Source organism: Molossus molossus, unplaced genomic scaffold (genome assembly GCF_014108415.1).
Source record: "Molossus molossus isolate mMolMol1 unplaced genomic scaffold, mMolMol1.p scaffold_m16_p_18, whole genome shotgun sequence".
In the NCBI taxonomy this organism is placed as follows: domain Eukaryota; kingdom Metazoa; phylum Chordata; class Mammalia; order Chiroptera; family Molossidae; genus Molossus; species Molossus molossus.
In genome coordinates this window covers 63,428,085-63,445,782 of record NW_023425353.1, presented here as the reverse complement: position 1 = coordinate 63,445,782, position 17,698 = coordinate 63,428,085, and the positions used below count along the sequence as shown (strand labels likewise).

Here is a 17,698-nt window from a genome sequence, read left to right as displayed (position 1 = left end):
CAGTGTTGTAGGCCTGGGCTGGGGCACTGGCCGGCGGGGGGGGGGGGGGGGGGGGGGGGCGAGTGTGTTTTTAGCTTCAGGAATAAAGACTCATTTGCCCAACACACCAGGCTCTGCTGTGGCTTGGAGAGGGTCAGGGGTCCACAGCTCTGGCTCCTGACCCTTCTTATGCCCCAAAGTGGGAACTGGAGTTAAAAGCTGGGGACAAGGCTTGGGGAAGGCAGGGTCAGGCGAGAGAGGGTACAGTACGCAGGAGAACTGTGGGCCAGGCCAGGTGGGGGCACCTAGGTCCAAGTTTCTTCCCAGCCACGCACAGCCCTGGGCACCTGGGTCGCCATTATAAAGTAGTTGGAATCAGCCACTTCTCATGAATGACCTGTTTTCAGGGACACCCGATAGGGGGCCACTGGGAAGCCCCCAGAGGGTATAGTGTGAACACCTGAGCAACCAGCTGAGGAAGCCAGGTGCTGCTGGTCTGCATTTAGAAGAAAGACTGCATGTGACTGATTTACTTGGGAAAATGCCTCTTTGTATTAAGTCACCTGGGCTTTGCAGGTCCTTGTCAGCCAAGAAGCATGTGCTGATCTCGGCCATAAAATGCCAACATCTGGGCATGTGGCCCAGCGGACAGCAGCAGGCTTTCTGGCCAGCTGATATTCTGAGCGACTAGGGTAAAAGGCCCTAGCATCTCCCCGGGCCTCGTGTCTCCTGATCAGGAGAGCCGGAGTGGTAATAGTGCCTGCTTCCTGGGTTACTCAGTGAGCCCTCGATGAGAAAACAGCCGTTTTCAGCTCGGCATGTGTTGGTGCCACCTCGGCCCAGGAAGTCGGGGCTTTTTGTCTCCTCCGTCACCCTTCGTCCTGGCACGAGGAACAGTGCCTAGCACATGGCAGTGCTTGGTAAATATTGGCTGAGTGAAGCTTATGTGCAGGAGTGAAAGGCAGGCCTCAAAGGAGAAGCTGCAGTGACTCAGAAATGCTTTGAAGAATATTAACAGGGTCACTGGAGGGAGAAGGGACTGTGGCCCAGAACGGTCATGGGAGGGAAGATCAGGGAGCAGGTGACACTTGGACTGAAACTCCAGCTGAGAGGTGCCTCTCTAGGAGAAAGGGACAGTGCTCCTGGCGTAGGGAATGGCAGGTGTGTTCAGGAACATGGAGACGGGAAGGGAGACCAAAGTACACCAGACCTCACAGGCCAGGGTGAGCTTTACTCCGAGAGCGAGGGGCCCCACATTTTTGATGCAGATGGGGTAGGCTGGGGGTAGGGGTTCGTGAGCAGCTCTGCTGGGCAGTAGCATTAGGGGCGATGGGGTTAGACTTTTAGGAGGTAGATGTTAGGTGCGGAGGAGGGAGGGAGAAAGACGCTCCCTCAGTCCTGGGCCCCAGCCTGCCATGCCATCCTCCCCTGCCTGGACCTGCACCCACCCCCCCACACCACATTTTCTGGCCAGGCTGTCTCTGGAGAAAGGCCGTGAGCCCCACTGGAACCCGCGGCCTCTGCCAGGCCTACCGCTGGGGGAGGGGTGTTTACTGTTGCCAGGTACCCAGGTTCCGTTGGCACATACTGCAGCCATGCTGTGCGCACCGCCCTTCCTGCTCTTGCTGCTCCTGCTGGGGATGTCTGCTCCCTCCCACGCCTGGTCTAGGCCCCTGTGGTACCAGGTGGGGCTGGACTTGCAGCCCTGGGGGTGCCAGCCAAATAGCCTGGATGGTTGCGGGGTCAGCCTGGGCTGTCCTGGCCAATGGATGAGCCTGGGGATGAACCCCATCTACCCCTTGGCGGGGGTCACTCTCACCACTGCCTTGATGCTGATGCTCAGACACAAGGTGCTGCAGCGACGGCGCTTACAGGACCCCAAGAGTGAGGTGAGCACAGCTCTGCTGTCCCCCACAGCTTCCTCCACTTACCCCCAGTGAACTCATCTTCCAATTGACCCAACCCCACAGCCCACATCCTGCCCACATCTGTGGGGCTCCTGCTACCCTCTCCCCCACCACTCAACCCACGGTCCCTACATATGTCCACACCCATGGCCAGTACCCCGCCTCCTCTGTCTCCCTTTAAATGCCTATTTCTCATCAGCCCCCATGGGTCCCATGACCACTCTAGCCCACAGATCCCCCATCACCTTACCTCCCCCTTCCCAGGCCCTTCTCCCTAGCTCCTTTGCTACCCTTCACCACACTTCCGTCCCATCCCTCCTCTCTTACTCCTGCCTTTTGGTCTTATCCTCAGCACTCGAAGGTGGCCACTAAAACCTCTGGACCCTGTAAACGGCGGACCCCAATCTCAGATCACACCATACTGCTCACGGTCCTGCACATGCTGGATGCCCTCCTGGTCCAAATCCAGGGCCACCTACAGCATCTAGCCACTCAGCAGCCAAGGCAAATAAAGGGGACTCCCACCCAGAATGGGTGACCCAACATATGCCTCTCTTTGCCTAGTGGCCAACTCGGGTGGGGATGGCCTGAGGCTCTGAGCCAGGCTTGGGACTGTCTCTTCTCCCAGGCTGGCTTGGACCCTGTAGCTCCTTCCTACTTATAGACCCAGCAGACTTGTTGAGGCCTCTGCCCATACTGGGTGGGCAGGTAGGGCCCAGGCTGGCTCACACTGCTCCATTTCCCCCTACCAGCAGACTCCTCCTGAAGGATTTCACCCAGAAATACAACTGCTATTCTGGGGCTCCTGGGTGGGGGCCCAGTGGGATGGAAGAAGACCATTAGGTCAGACTTGGGTGGTCCAGGGAGGGATGCCCAAACGTGACAACCAGCCAGGGCTCCTAGGTGGGGTCCAGGGTCTGAGCTGGGGGTGGGGGATGGAGGGTGAGCCCTGGCTACCTTTGTCTTCGTGGCATCTCAGACATGTGCTCTGGTGCCTGAGTGGCCCTTACTTCAAGCCCCAGGAATGGAGTGAGGGTTGAACCTTCCCAAAGGGACCTCACCCCCTTCCTCCCTTCCTCTTGCCATAGGCAATCCAGGTTCGGCGGGTACTGAGCCTGTGCTCTTTTAGGGTCTCTGTCTTAGAAAAATAATATAACATTATGAATTCAAACACAGAAACAAGTGAATTAAAATAATGAAAAGAGAAATCATGACAAATTACAAATGTTAAAATGTTGACAAATACTACAATGCCACATCCAGAACAATAACATATTTGTGGTGTCTTCCAGATACATTTCTGTAATACTTTTTTCCCTACATTTTCTGGCTGTTCACTGGTGGCCTCTATGTAGAATAAGGGTAATTGGGGGAGATATTATCCATACAGAGAATAGAAAAATAATTTAGTCTTCCTTCTAACATGGTTGATTGAGATTTGTGTTTTACTTATTGATAATTTAGAAAATTTATTTCTCTCCTAACTTGTTATTGATGGTGTCACATAAATGGCCTGGGTTGTTTTCAAATTTGTGAAACTCTCATCAAGTTTCATAATAGATGCTGTATGATTTGAAAGAATTTTCCACAGATGAGCTTCTGACTCCACACCTTTCAAACCGTGTTTTCCCTCCATGGCCCACAGTTTTTCTAGCCCTGGGCACTGGGGGTAGGTTCTAAATGCATAGGACCTTGCACTTCTGTGCTGACCAGTAGGAGGTCCCTAGAGGCCATTCCCACAGGACAGGTACACAGGAGTGGAGTACACCACATAATATGTCCCTCTAAACCCAAAGCAAGTGTGTCTCTGTGGTAGATGTGCTGCCCATGTCCCCGGAAAGCCCCCTGCTGCCAGCCCCTGGGAAGGCAGAAGCAGATGGGTCTGCCTCAGCTGCGAAGAGCCCCATCCTTCCCTCTGCCCATCTAAAGAGACTCCCTGGTAACATCATGATCTCCCTCTTAGAGTGTGCTTCCCAGAGAACCCAACCTGGGAAAGTCCCCAGTTCACCTTCCTCTTGGCTGAACCCCAAAAAGGTCATAGCCTCTCCAATGTCATCTACATAACGGGAAATGGGATGAAGGGGAGTCCGAGTGGAAAAGGACAGAGGTCCTAATTGGATGCAGTTGTACCATCTTAATTTTGTAAGTTTTCCAAAAATACTTGATGCTATGGACACACTACTGGGGCTCCTCACAAGGCCAGGAAGTAAAAGGCATTGAAGGTTGAGCTTCATCAGCCTCTTGTTAGGTCCACTTCTATATTACACAAGGTTTAATGAGCGCCTACTGTTTGTTAGCCCTGTTGTGAATGCCGGGCTCTGCTGATGTGTAGAACTACTGGCTCCTCCCTCACCCACTCACAAATAGGGGAGGGTGGTGGTGATGGTGAAACAGACTAAAAAAGAAAATTACTCTGCAGCAGTGTGCTGGCCCATGTGGGGTGGGGTGGGGCAGGGGTAGACTGATTGCTAGGACTTGAGGGATGAATGGAGTGACAAGAGGAGAGGGAGAGTGCTCCAGTCAGAAGGATAAGCACACACAAGGACCTGGTGGGGGAAGAGACCTTGGCCTGTTCCAGGAACTATAGAGTGGTCAGGATTTCAGGAGAAAGAAGGAGCTCTGGAGAGCAGGAGGAGCAGGCTGGGGAGGGGCAGGAATTGGTGTCTCCTAGGGAGGGGTCATAGGCAGAATAATGGCCCCTCAAGATATCTGTGGAGTCCATGAATATGTTATAATACTTGGTAGGAATAACTGCAGGCAGAATTAAGATTACAGACCTTAAGCCCTGGCCAGTGTGCCTTGGTTGGTTAGGCGTCATCCCATGCACCGAAAGGTTGCTGGCTTGATTCCGGGTCAGGGCACATACCCAGGCTGTGCACTTGAGCTCACATGAATGTTTCTCTCTCTCTAAAATATAAATAAAATATATTTTTTTAAGATTAAAGAATTTAGCAAGCTGGTGGGGCTCAGGGGATTGAGCATCATCCCATGGACTGAGAGGTCCCAGTTCGATTACTGGTCAAGGCATATGCCCGGGTTTCAGGCTCCATCCCCAGTAGGGGGCATGTAGGAAGCAGTCGATGGATGATTCTCTCTCACATCAATGTTTCTATCTCTCCCTCTCTCTTAAAATCAATAAAATACATATTTTAAAAAAGTAAATAATTAAAAATAAGGAGATTATTCTGGATTATTTTAGTGGGCCCAAGTAACCACATGAGCCCTTAAAAGCAGAAGAGAAGCTCAGATTCAAAGTGTGAGTGGTGCTTTATCCTCTGCTGCTGGCTTTCAAGGTTATGGAAGTGATGCTCCACCATCTAAAGATCTGAGGGATTCAGGTGGCCTCTAGAAGCTGGGAATGCCCTCCCAGGATAGCCTGCAGGAAAACAGGAGCCTCCATCCTACAGCCACTGGGACCTGAATTCTGTCAACAACCTGAGTGACCAAGGACACGTTCTTCCCTAGAGCCTCCAAAAAGGGACACAGCCCTCCTGATTCCTTGATTTTAGCCCCGTGAGATCCATGTTGGACTCTGGGCTTACTGAACCATGAGATAATAAATTTGTGTTGTTCTAAGCCATTAAGTCTGTGGTAATTTGTTATAGCAGCAATAGAAAACAATACAGATGTTAGTATCAAGAGTGAAGTACTGCTATAATAAATTTTTAAAATGTGGAAACAGCTTTGGAATTGGGCAGTGAACAAAGGCTGGAAGAATGTCGAGAAGCATAACAGATAAAGCCAAAATTGCCTTTGTGGGGTTCAGAATGAGCTACCCCAAGATGTGCTTTGGTGGTATTAGCTCAGAATGTTTTATACACCCATTTCCCCTTTTTGTTTCTGAACCTTTTGTGCATAAGGGGTCTCTGACTCTTTTGTTTCTGGAGTTCCAGTGCAGTGGAAATGAAACTTGATTTTCTTTTGCCAATCTGTCTCTCATTGATTTGATTATTCAGCTAGCCAAAAGAACCAGAGGAGGGAAAGGAGAATTTACCCCCTTTCCCACACCTTCAACCAACTGTTAGCAGAAATTTGAACTTCAAGCATGCTGCCAGTTGCCCTGGCCAGCATGGCTCAGCTAGTTGGAGCATCATCCTGTACACCGAAAGGTCTCAGATTTGATTCCTGGTCAGGGCACATACCCAGGTTGCAGGCCCCATCCCCAGTGGCCACGTGTTCCGGAGGCAACCAATCAAGGTTTCTCTCTCTCCTCTCTCTTGCTCTGGCTGTCTCCCTTAAAATCAATGAAAAACATATCCTCATGGGAGCATTAAAAAAAAAAAAAAGTGAAAAAGAATAATGCTGCCAGTTGCACCTGAAACTAATATAAAATAATATTGAATGCCAACTGTAATTGAAAAATAAAGTAAAAAAAAAAAAAGAATACTGCCAATGAGAGCCCAGAAGGAAATGGGGAACATGTTATTGGCAACTGAGAAAAGGCACTTTGTTTTGTTGCTTGTATGTGTGTGTTTTGCTTTCCAAACAACGAAACCTTTTCACAAATTCGTCTCAACTGCTCCTCTTTTCTTAGCAATATAGTGTTAAGTTACTTCCAAGTCAACAGTCTTTACTTCCTTCTTTTAAAGACAAGCCCATCACTTTCAGCAACTGCTTCTTAGCCCCAGGATTCTTCGCTGGTGCTTCAGCCCAATTGGAGCAGGCAGTGGATTATGGGCGCCTGCGCACAGTGAGAAACATGCGCACTCTGCCCTGGCCAGTTCCGCTGGCGGTAGAGCGCTGCTTGTGGACAAACGAGTCACGGGTTCAATTCCGGCCGAGGGCGTGCACCCCGGTTGCGGTTTATCCTGGCCCCGGTCGTTGGCGTGGGGGCGGTAACCAGTCCATGTGTCCCTCTCACGTCGATGTTTCTATCTCTCTCCCTTTCTCTTCCTCTCTCCCACTCTGTCTGAAGAAAACTGGAAAAATATCCTCGGGTGAGGATAAAAAAAACAAAACAAAACACAAACATGCACACTCTGCCTGCTATGGATCAAAAGGGAAGACGGACTAGACTGCAGCCACATTCGCGCCAGCCAATAGACAGCCAGGTGGACTAATGAGCGCAGGTACCAGCCCAGGCGCGGACAGCACCGCTGACCACCTTGGAGTGATTATCCGCGGCTTCCACTAGGAGGCGGTGAGCACCAAGGCTGCGATACTGCGCCTGCGCCTGGGCGCCGCCGCGGCCACCTCTACGCATGCGCAGCCCGGTCCAGGGCCGACTGGACGAGAAGATGGCGGCTTCCGCGGTTTGCCGAGTGGCCGGCGCTGGGTCGCGAGTGTTGCTGCGGAGCCGGCGCTCGGTGAGGTGGCAGCAGGAGGCAGGATTATGGGGCGCGGGGCTTCGGGACGTGGATCAGGAGTGGACTGTTAGCGGCGGCGGGTCGAGATTGGGGAGGTCGCGGGGTCAGGGCCGTGGGAAGGTCACGGGCAGAACTGGGGTGGCAGTCTCGCGGCTGGCCTGGGGGCGGGGACGGGGATACTCCTGCGGGCCTGTGAGCTGAGGGGCAATCCCCCAACCCAGTCCTCAGTCCCCATCGCCCGGTTACAGCAGCCGGCCCTGCTGAAGTCGCCTGCCTTGCGGAGCACCGCCACCTTCGCCCAGGCTCTCCAGAGCGTGCCTGAGACTCAAGTTAGCCAGCTGGACAACGGGCTGCGAGTGGCCTCGGAGCAGTCCTCCCAGCCTACCTGCACGGTGAGTAGGGGCCGCGGTCGAGGGGGCGCCCCCTTATTTGGTCGGAAGTCTTCGCAGGTCGGGGTGTGACCTTGGGCTCCAGGCCTCGGTGGTTTGGGTCACCACTGGATTGACCCTCCTACAGCAGTCCCGACTCCAGCCCACCTTGACTTCTAGGGTGGGGAAGCAGTCCACACTAGCCAACAGCTCTTTTAGCATATTATGCCTACCAAGCAGGAGGCCAAGTTATTTTTCCTTTTTTTTTTTTAAAGCAGCCTATATGAGAAAAGCGACTCTGTCTCAGTTTTACAATGGGGTTCAGAGACCTTGGGTGACAGCCAGCCTTGCAGGCCACAGCCCTCATCTCCTAGTTAGACCAGGAATGCATTGCGGAAGAAATGCATTTGGAGATTCTAGAGAAATGGATGATTTTCCAGAAAATACAAGTTCTCAAATTTGACTCAAGGATAAAAACCCTAAATAGATAAGGGAATAGGTGAGAAGATTCTCAAAAAATATTCCTTCCCTCTTCTCCCCACCCTAAACTCCAGGACTAAGTAGTTTTATTGGTAAAATCCTTCAGTTTTTCAGGAACAAATAATGTCCTGTATAATGTTGCTACAGAACACAGCAAAAGTTGAGGGGCAACTTCCTTATTACATGGCACCTGTATAAGTCAACCCGAAGCTTATTAAGAAAGCTTGATAGAGAATGCTCTATTTCATGGACTAGATGATGCTCTACATTGTAAGACGCACCAGAGAAAGAATGCTGGCAGTTATAATGAAAGGATACTATGGATTGTAAAATGCATCTTTTAAAAAATTTTTTATCTTTACCCGAGGACATTTTTGCATTTATCTTCAGATAGAGAGGGAGGAAGAGAGAGAGAAGAACATCGATATGGGAGAGAGACATCGACTGGTTGCCACCCACATGACCCCAACCAGGGCCTGGGACGAACAGCAACCAAGGTACAGTACTTGCCCTTAGCAGGAACTGAACCCGGGACTCTCTGGTCCGTGGGCCGACACTCTAACCGCTGAACCAAGCTAGCCAGGGTGTAAAATGCATCTTTCTTTCCAAGATGTTAACTGTGAAAAAGATCTTCACATAAGAACTTAAGACATATAGTTGTACACCAACATCTCTTAGAAAAGTAGATGTGAAATTTAAAATCTCTATGAACAAATATAAATTAAAAGACTAAATCTATGTGACTATGTGGGGTGAGTGGTGTCATTTGTTTCACCAGGAGGCTATTAAGAAAATTATAAGATTCTCTCACTGGGTATCAAGAAGACAGTTGGCAGTGTTAGGTATTCAGATCTGATTAAAAACTTCTTAAAAAAATTATGAATGAAGGCTGTTTTGTTAACATAAGATGTTCAGGGTCTAAACCAGTAGCTTCCCTCCTTAATAGTGAAAGGATGAAATCCCCAAAACAAAGCAGAGTGTAATTTTTAGAAAGGAGAAAATAAGTTGTTTGCAGATGTGTTGCTTGCCTAGAAAAAAACAATCAACTGAAAATCAAGACTGAATTTAAGAATTTCACACAGTGCACTGGCTGGTTTGGCTCAGCAGTTAGGGCGTCGGCCTGTGGACCGAAGAGTCACGGGTTTGATTCCGGTCAAGGGCATGTACCTTGATTGCGGATCAGTCCCCGGTGTTTGTGTCTCAATCTATCTTTCCCTCCCCCTCTGTCTGAAAATAAATGTAAAAATATCCTCAAGTGAGGATTGAAAAAAAACACAACATTAAAAAAAATTTTTTTTTCACATAGTGATGGGCCCAGGTGAATGTACCCAGTTAGAAACTTCTTTGGAAGTCCTTGATAACTAGGCAGAAAGTACAGCAGGAAGGAGAAGTGATGCATAGTGACTAGTTGTTTAGCTGTTGGTGCTCTCTGCACCTCCTCGAAGCACAGTGGTCCTGCTTGGAGACAGCTGTGCCACCCTGGGACTGTGAGCCTCAACTTTAGCCTGTGGGTTGGGGTCCTGGGCCTTTGCTGAGTCACCCAAGATGAGATGTAATTGGGTCTAGAGTGGTTTGTTTGTTACTTCTTGTCCAGGTTGGGGTATGGATTGATGTTGGCAGCCGGTACGAGAACGAGAAGAACAATGGGGCAGGCTACTTTGTGGAGCATCTGGCTTTCAAGGTGAGACTCCCGAAGTCCTGCTCCTCCCCTGGGCTTAGGGCTGCGTGTTGTCCATCCTGAGAACACAGGTGAGAAAAGTTGGTGTCCTCAATTAGGGGTTTCAGGTTGGGGGCAATCTCTGGCTGGCCTTTCTGGAAAGAACTATGTGGGCATAGCCTCTCCGAGTGAGCACCTATCTGGTGAGCCCCTGCACAAGGCCCCCAGAGTCCAAAAACCCCAGGGAGACCGGCCGGTGTGGCTCAGTGGATTGAGCATCGTCCCATTGACTGAGAGGTTCTGGTTTGATTCCCGGTCAGGGCGTATGCCTGGGTTTCAGGCAGCCAGCCTATGGATGTTTCTCTCTCACATCGGTGTTTCTCTCTCCCATCCTCTCTCCAAAAAAACCAATAAAACACTTTTTTTTTTTTTTAATCAAATTATAATATTTTTTGTTTTTATTTTGTTTTTTGAATAAAACACATTTTTAAAAAGTAAGTAAATAAATAAACCCAGGGAGCCACAGGTTCCCCACCCTTCACCAGAGAGGCCAGGCCTGTGTTGTGTCATATACAGATGTGGAATTGTGGAACATCAGTAGATAAATACATCATAGCACACCCACCAACTTGGCTGAGCATGCATCCTTGTGCAGCACTCTGCTCTGGTGGACCCTGAGTACCTCTTATTTGTAGAAGTAACTACTGAGCTTTTTAAAAAAATTTTTTTTTATTCCTTACCTGAGGATACTTTTCTCTTTATCATTAGATAGAGTGGGAGGGAGGGGGAGAGAGAGAGACAGAAACATCGATGTGATAGAGACACATCGACTGGTTGCGTCCTGCACAACCCGACCAGGGCCAGGGCCGAACTGCAACTGAGGTATGTGTCCTTGACCGGAATCGGACCCGTGACTCGTTGGTCCTGAGGCTGACGTTCTAACTGCTGAGTCACAGCAACCAGGGCAACTACTGAGCTGTTTTTTTGTTTTTTTTTTAATTGTTTTCTTTATTGATTTTTAGAGAGAGAGGAAGGGAGAAGGAGAGAAAGCTAGGAACATCGATAATAGGGAACATCGGGATCTGGCCCACAACCTGGGCATGTGCCCTGACCGGGAATCAAATCAGCGACCTCTTGGTGCATGGGTCGACACTCAACCACTGAGCCACACAGGCCAGGGCCTGCTGAGCTTTTTTGAGGGTGGGGACCATCACCACTGTAGTCCTCCAGCCAGCCCATGTTGGCACAGAGTAGAGACTAAGTTTTTTAAATGAATGGAAATACGGAGAAGAAGATATGAAATGGGCAGAGGTGAGTAGCCAGCTGCAGCATCAGAGATGTGTGTAGGTCTATTTTTTGTTGTTGTTTTATTTTGTTTTCTATTTATTGATTTGAGATAGAGAAAGACATTGATATGTTGTTCCACTTATTTACGCATTTATTGGTTGATTCTTTTTTTTTTTTAATCCTCACCCAAGGGCATTTTTCCATTGATTTTTTTTTTCTTCAGCTAGAGTGGGTGGGAGGGGGGGTAGAGAGAGACACATCAGTTGGCTGCCTCCTGCAGTGTCCTGACCAGGGTCAGGGATCGAACCTCACCTGAGGTATGTGCCCGTGGCTGGAATTGAACCCATGACTCTTTGATTCATAGCTCTAACCACTGAGCAACCGGCCAGGGCCATCGGTTGGTTCTTCTATGTGCCCTGACTGGCAATCAAACCTGCAACTTTGGGCGCTGGCCAGTTTGGCTCAGCGGTTGAGCGTTGGCCTGTGAACCAGAGAGTCCCGGGTTCGGTTCCTGCTGGGGGCACGTACCCCCAACCCCCGCCAAAAAAACCCTGCAACTTTGGTGTGTCAGGATGAAGCTCTAACAACTGAGCTCTCCGGCCAGGGCTGCGTAGATCTTAACATGCTTGTGTGTGTGTGTGACATACACACGACTTTGGTTCAGTCCCGTAGAGGCTACTGTACTTTAGTCATTGCATGCAGTTATATGAATGGTGTAGGGGGAGACGAGGTAGTGGTAGCATCACCTGAACACAAGTGTGAGCTTACCTGAATATGACGGTCAGTAAGAAGAGGGGGAATGCTCAAAAGGTTAGACTGTTAGAGGAGCTGTGGATTTCAGGTAACGTTTGCTTTGGCCATTCCCTTCTTTCCTGGCCCCTGGCTATCTCCATTCTGTTGCCCCACGATGCTGTGGCCTCAGCTCAACGTTGGCTTAGTGCTTGGTGAGCACAGATTCTGGGCCCTACATCCTCAGCTCTTTGCTGAAGACCACTGATTCTGCTGAGACTTTAGCCTGGAAGGATGGGGTTCCTGGGTTCACAAGTGTCTCCTGATTGGTGCTGTTGATGTCTGGTTCCAGGGAACAAAGAACCGGCCTGGCAATGCCTTTGAGAAGGAGGTGGAGAGCATGGGGGCCCATCTTAATGCATACAGCACCCGGGAGCACACAGCTTACTACATCAAGGCACTGTCCAAGGACCTGCCAAAAGGTAATGCCTTGGGGGGTTGGCAAGGATGGGGATAGCACTCTAGGGGTGCAAAGAACTGGTACCCAGGAGTCCCTGACCTGGCTGAAGAATGGGATTACCCTTAGCATATGGCCTTGCAGCAGGGCAACTGGGCTGCCATGCCTGAGGGTTTTGTGCTGCTTGCTACTGGTCTCCATTGGCCCAGCTGCTGCTTAATCCTGTCCTTGGCATCCAGCTGTGGAACTCCTGGCAGACATCGTGCAGAACTGCAGCCTGGAAGACTCACAGATTGAGAAGGAGCGTGACGTGATTTTACGGGAGCTGCAAGAGAATGATGCATCTCTACGGGATGTGGTCTTTGATTACCTGCATGCCACTGCGTTCCAGGGCACACCTCTAGCCCAGTCTGTGGAGGGGCCCAGTGAGAATGTCAGGTGAGAGTTGGCTGGGCCTGTGGTGGAATTTGTTACCCTGTTCTGGCCTGGCTAGGCCACATCCATGAGTTTGGTTTTATTTGGCTGCTTGCCTGTGCTCTTTATTTTCTTAATTCACTCAACTGGAAGCGTTTTCTGTGTTGCAATGTGGTCCCTGTGAATCTTTTCTAATTCCTGTGTGGTCTTTGCTCAGATTCGGGGCTTTATTTTAGAATCTGTTTCCACGCCTGTCCTGACAGCCAGAGGGAGGGAGTGTCTGGGTAGCCCATCCATGTGGCTTCTTGTCCCCTAGGGGGACAAGCTTTGCTGCTGCCCCTTGAGAGCCCACAGCATCAGTTCACACCCTCCTCAGAGGATTGTGAGCCTGTCCTGAGGTCAGATGTGGGTTGGTGCCAGGCAAAGGCTGCCCTCTGGGTCCCGGAGGGGTGGATGGCAGAGATGGGGAAGGGATGGAGCAGTGTACTGAGACTTGTTCTCTAGAGAAACCATGTCTCTCGTCTGTCACTCTGGTTCGGGAGAGGTGTTGACCCACTGGCTGTATGTCTTGCAGGAAGCTATCTCGTGCAGACCTGACTGAGTACCTCAGCCAGCATTACAAGGCCCCTCGCATGGTGCTAGCAGCAGCGGGAGGTGAGTGAAGGGCGTGGTGAAATCTTGTGGCAATGGGTGGATAGGCACAGCCTCGGTTACCAGGGCCCAGGGCTCCTGGTTCTGACTGTAGGGGATCTTCCACTCCTGGGGACCCTGTTCCCATTTCTTTCTTGAGGGGATTGGCCTCTGTCCCATGACTCTGGTGGAGTAGAATTCTACCCTGCCACCACCACTGGACTGGTCACACAGGATGCTGCTACTCTCTTTAGCACAGGCCTGAGGCCTTTCTCAGCCCCACCTGGTCTTAGGAGACCCAGTTTGAAGGCTGGTGGGAGATGTAAGCCTTTGGGCTTGTTCCTCATGGTCTTGTCAGTGGGCCAGTCAGACTTAGGATGTGACGATGCATACTTGGTGACAGACTGGGAAGTGCCTTGAAAGGAAGGCACATGGAGTGGTAGGATTTAACGGGGACTCAGAGTTGGAAGTTAGGGGGAAGCACGTGTCATTTGAACAGAGGCCTAAAGAATGGTGGGAATTAGGTGGGGAGTGGGGCACCTGAGCAGAGGGGAAGGGCAGTGCTCTGTGTATTAAAGCTTGTCCTGCTGCCATGTGGGGCAGAGCAGAGGCCAGCAGCCCAGGGAGGGGCTGTTTCAGGTACCTGCTAGGAGATGGCAGGAGCAAGGGCGAGAAGTAGACGGATTCAAGATGGTTGTGTGGATGGAGACCGGGTGGAGACCTGCACTTGTGGGCAGGGGAAGGGAGCATGGTCCAGGACGCTTCCCCAGCTTATGGTCTTGGCAGCTGGGTGAATGCAAAAGACTGATAGGAAGAGCATGATTGGTGGTTTTGGTGTCAGTAAACTCGGGGACCAAGAGCATTGGAGCTATTGGCATATCAGTCTTTGTTGAGTCCGATAGAATCTGAGCTCAGGGAAGGAAATGATAAAAGGCAGAGGCACCTGGAGACTGTACTCTAGGGAAGGCTACCCACTGCCCCAGCGCCCAGCAGCCCAGGTGCTAGGGCAGCAGAGGCCTCTTATTGAGGTGAGGAGGTGAGGTTCAGCAGGTGTCCTGAGGGCATGAGTTCGTAATGTTATTGGCAAATGTTCTCAGCCTTCGGGGGACCCCAGAGCTTGTCACAGCCCTGCAGTAACACCCCTTCGTGCCTTCTCGCTTACCACCCCTCACAGGGGCAGCAGCCAGGGTCTGCTTGAGAAGGTGGCCTTGTGTCCAGAGAGCCCCAGTCTTGTCCTTGATGCAGGAGAGAATTCATCACATAGGAACCATTTTTAAGCTCAGCATGCTGCTGCTTTGCTCAGGCTGAGGTGACCAGTGCTGTTTGATCCGGAGGTGCTGGCCCTGCCCTTGAGGCAGAGGCTGTCCATGGAGGATCTTCCCTCTCTGTCCTAATGTCATGTTTTGCTGTCTCTCACCAAGACAGGACAGAGGGTCTTTTGTCTTGTGCATAATTCCCCCTGCCCTGTGCCTCAGACCCTGGCTGGCCAGTAACACTGCTGTCTGTCTCGGCAGGGGTGGAGCACCGGCAGCTGGTGGACCTCGCGCAGAAGCACTTCAGCAGCATCTCTGGGATGTACACAGAGGATGCTGTACCCACTCTCGCTCCATGCCGCTTCACTGGCAGCCAGGTGGGCTGCTGCCTGGTGCAGGGGTAGTGCTGTCAGCCGGGGCCTCTGGGAGGACCCTGTGTACATGGTTAGCTTCACGACTCTAGAGTTGCCTCAGCTGGTGGGAATGCATCCTGTGGCTGCTGCCCCATAAGGACGTGTGCACACACACACACACACTTCACCCACACCTGGCACCTTTTCTGGTCACCTGTGTAGTCTGGCTGTCCCTCAGTCTTGCTATATACTGTTTCAGATATGCCACCGTGATGATGCCCTGCCTTTGGCCCATGTAGCCATTGCAGTGGAGGGGCCTGGCTGGGCCAATCCGGACAATGTGGCCCTCCAAGTGGCCAATGCCATGATCGGCCACTATGACTGCACTTACGGAGGCAGCATGGTGAGTGCCAGGGTGGGCGTGGGACCTTGCCTTCAGCCTAGAGAGTTCTGGGACTGTGCACTTGTACAGTGGGATGCAGGATGTGGGCTGTAGTCAGAAGGGTGGGTGCTGACCACCTTTGGCCCTGATAGCACCTGTCCAGCCCACTGGCTTCAGTCGCCGCAGCCAACAAGCTGTGCCAGAGTTTTCAGACCTTCAACATCTGCTATGCAGAGACGGGCTTGCTGGGCGCACACTTTGTCTGTGGCAGCATGAACATCGATGACATGGTGTTTTTCCTGCAAGGCCAGTGGTGAGTGCCAGCCCAGTAGTGCCGGCTGGGACAGGGGCCTTTGAGCAGGAGAGTGGGAAGCCAGGAGACAGCACCACCTCTCAGAGAATCCCGTCCCTGCTTTAGGATGCGCCTGTGCACCAGCGCCACGGAGAGTGACGTGCGCCGGGGCAAAAACCTCCTCAGAAATGCCCTCGTGTCGCATCTGGATGGTGAGTCCTGCAGCCCTTCGGGCAGGAGTGGAGTGCATCCTGGCAGTGACAGCCCCAGAGTGGCCACCATTCCTAACCAAGATTGGAAGGGAAAACTTCGAAGGTTACACCATACCCCACCCCCACCCACCGGGGCTTAGAGCTTCAGATAATGGGTGGGTGGGCCAGGCCAACAGCCTAGTACTACAGTGACAGGTTGTTGTAGAAATGAGGGTTGTGATCTGGCGTCAGACCAAGGTTCAGGTGTCAGCCAGAAGCTGGCGTTTGGGTGTGGGCCCAGGGTCCAGGATGGACTGGGTGGACTTGTAAGCCTTACTCCTCCACCCTTGCAGGCACCACTCCTGTGTGTGAGGACATTGGACGCAGTCTCCTAACCTATGGCCGCCGCATCCCCCTGGCCGAGTGGGAAAGCCGGATTGCGGTAATGGGCCCCTGGGAGAGGGCGGGCGGTTGAGGCCCCCTGGTGTCCTGGGCAGGGCTGGCATAATTGGAGGGGAAAGGAGGGCAGGCAGAGGCACTGGCTGTGGGGATGGAGAGCCCTGTCTCGGTTGGCTGGATAATCTTAACTGGCTAAGGTGGTCCCAGGTGCCTGTCAGTCAGTGTGCCTTCTGCTTCGCTCTGCAGGAGGTGGATGCCCATGTAGTGCGTGAGGTCTGTTCCAGGTACTTCTATGACCAGTGTCCAGCAGTGGCTGCAGTGGGTAAGTAAGCTAGCTGAAGACCTGCTCTTTGTCTTTCTCCTCGGGCCATTCTTTTGGCCTCCCCCATCCCCCATCCTACACTGGGAGCAGCCAGTTGAGGCCCCAGAGAGGCTCTGCCCATAGTCTGGCTGCCAGGGAGTTCTTGCTCAGAAAACCTGTCCCAGCAGCTCCCTGACTCCCTGCCAAGGTGCCTCCATCAGTACCCGACACCCACCAGGTAACGGACACCTCCGTGTGTGGGGTGGGGTTCCGGAGGGCCAGAGCATGAAGGGACAGGCTCAGCACCCCTGGAGGAATGTTCTTTCTCTCTTTCCACTCAAAGCCTGTCTTGTGCTGCTCTGGGCAGCTCCAAATTGGGTGCGGCGCAGGGCCAGGTGTCCCTGTACCAGCCAGGTACCCCACCCTGACGCCCCACCCTATCCCTACAGGCCCCATTGAGCAGCTCCCCGACTACAACCGGATCCGTAGCGGCATGTTCTGGCTGCGCTTCTAGGCAGGAAGCCTGTGTAGGCAGGAGGGGCCCGGGTTCACGGTCCTCCCACCACAAACATGCCACCTCAGCTCTTCAGACCTGTGCTGCACGCCACCACCAATAAAGCCCTGCGTTGATAACTGCGTTGTCCTGTCTGCCTCTGCATGGAGTCCACTGGGCAATGGGTGCGGGTGCGGGGACTTAGCCCCCAGTTCTGTATGCCCTGGATCCTTCTTCCTTCCCACAAGCTGATGTGTCCTCAGCCAGGGGCAAGCTTGGGGCCTGCAGCAGGGAGGCCGGAAGCCTTTGAGGCCTGCAGGGAGCCGAGGCCAGATGTTCCCACTTAGCCACATGGAGGGGGGATGCTCCTGGCCAGTCTGCCCCAAGAGCGAGGTAGGGAAGTCCATGGGAACTGCACACCCAGCCTTTGCCCTGATGGAGGTCCCACCTGGGGACTTGGGAGGCTCATGTGGGAAACCCCTTGCTGTGGGTCCTGTGCAGTCACCCTCTGGTGCCTGGTCCCCCAGATGGATCAAGAGGGACCAAGGACTCCCTCAGGAAGCCACCTTCATATGTTTACTCTGGATTCTGGGAGGAGGATAGCCTGGGGCATTATGTTCCCATTTTGTTTCTAACTGCTGCCTGGACAGGCAGGACAGAAAATCCTTTGCCTCGGTTTGCTTGCTGCTGACTCAGGCTCCAAGAATAGCCCTGAGCTCAGTGGGACCCGAACCCCCTCCCTGGACTAGGTCTCTCCCAGACAAGTCCTGAGCTGCTGGCCCAAGGATCCCCTCCTCATCCTGAGGCAGCCAGGACCTGG

At 52.2% G+C, this 17,698-nt stretch overlaps 2 protein-coding genes across 4 annotated transcripts; both read left to right on the top strand.

Annotated features, from left to right (window-relative positions):
- Nucleotides 1–1,574: 1,574 nt before the first annotated feature.
- Nucleotides 1,575–2,424, top strand: TMEM89 (transmembrane protein 89). The gene is made up of 2 exons (XM_036266112.1): nt 1,575–1,868; nt 2,239–2,424. The coding sequence occupies exons 1-2, from the start codon at nt 1,575–1,577 to the stop codon at nt 2,422–2,424; spliced, it is 480 nt and encodes a 159-aa protein (XP_036122005.1).
- Nucleotides 2,425–7,100: 4,676 nt separating this feature from the next.
- Nucleotides 7,101–16,999, top strand: LOC118633355 (cytochrome b-c1 complex subunit 1, mitochondrial). Of its 3 annotated transcripts, none has more exons than XM_036267194.1 (13): nt 7,101–7,192; nt 7,444–7,584; nt 9,635–9,721; nt 12,066–12,195; nt 12,410–12,608; nt 13,159–13,238; nt 14,729–14,844; nt 15,080–15,223; nt 15,355–15,515; nt 15,621–15,706; nt 16,039–16,127; nt 16,331–16,406; nt 16,835–16,999. In XM_036267194.1, exons 1-13 carry the CDS (start codon nt 7,124–7,126, stop codon nt 16,897–16,899), a joined length of 1,443 nt encoding a protein of 480 aa, XP_036123087.1. In that variant the 5' UTR covers nt 7,101–7,123; the 3' UTR covers nt 16,900–16,999. The 3 variants fall into 3 exon arrangements, with proteins under 3 accessions (XP_036123087.1, XP_036123086.1, XP_036123085.1); XM_036267193.1 differs by having other exon boundaries at nt 7,441–7,584; XM_036267192.1 differs by having other exon boundaries at nt 7,414–7,584.
- The last annotated feature ends 699 nt before the right edge of the window (nt 17,000–17,698 follow it).

Excerpts from the sequence above, each read along its gene's own strand:
- LOC118633355 (XM_036267192.1), top strand. The coding sequence starts at position 7,124 with ATGGCGGCTTCCGCGGTTTGCCGAGTGGCCGGCGCTGGGTCGCGAGTG. Across the intron at positions 7,585-9,634 it reads CCTCCCAGCCTACCTGCACG|GTTGGGGTATGGATTGATGT; the intron begins GTGAGTAGGGGC and ends CTTCTTGTCCAG. Across the intron at positions 14,845-15,079 it reads GCCGCTTCACTGGCAGCCAG|ATATGCCACCGTGATGATGC; the intron begins GTGGGCTGCTGC and ends ATACTGTTTCAG.
- TMEM89 (XM_036266112.1), top strand. The coding sequence starts at position 1,575 with ATGCTGTGCGCACCGCCCTTCCTGCTCTTGCTGCTCCTGCTGGGGATG. Across the intron at positions 1,869-2,238 it reads TACAGGACCCCAAGAGTGAG|CACTCGAAGGTGGCCACTAA; the intron begins GTGAGCACAGCT and ends TCTTATCCTCAG.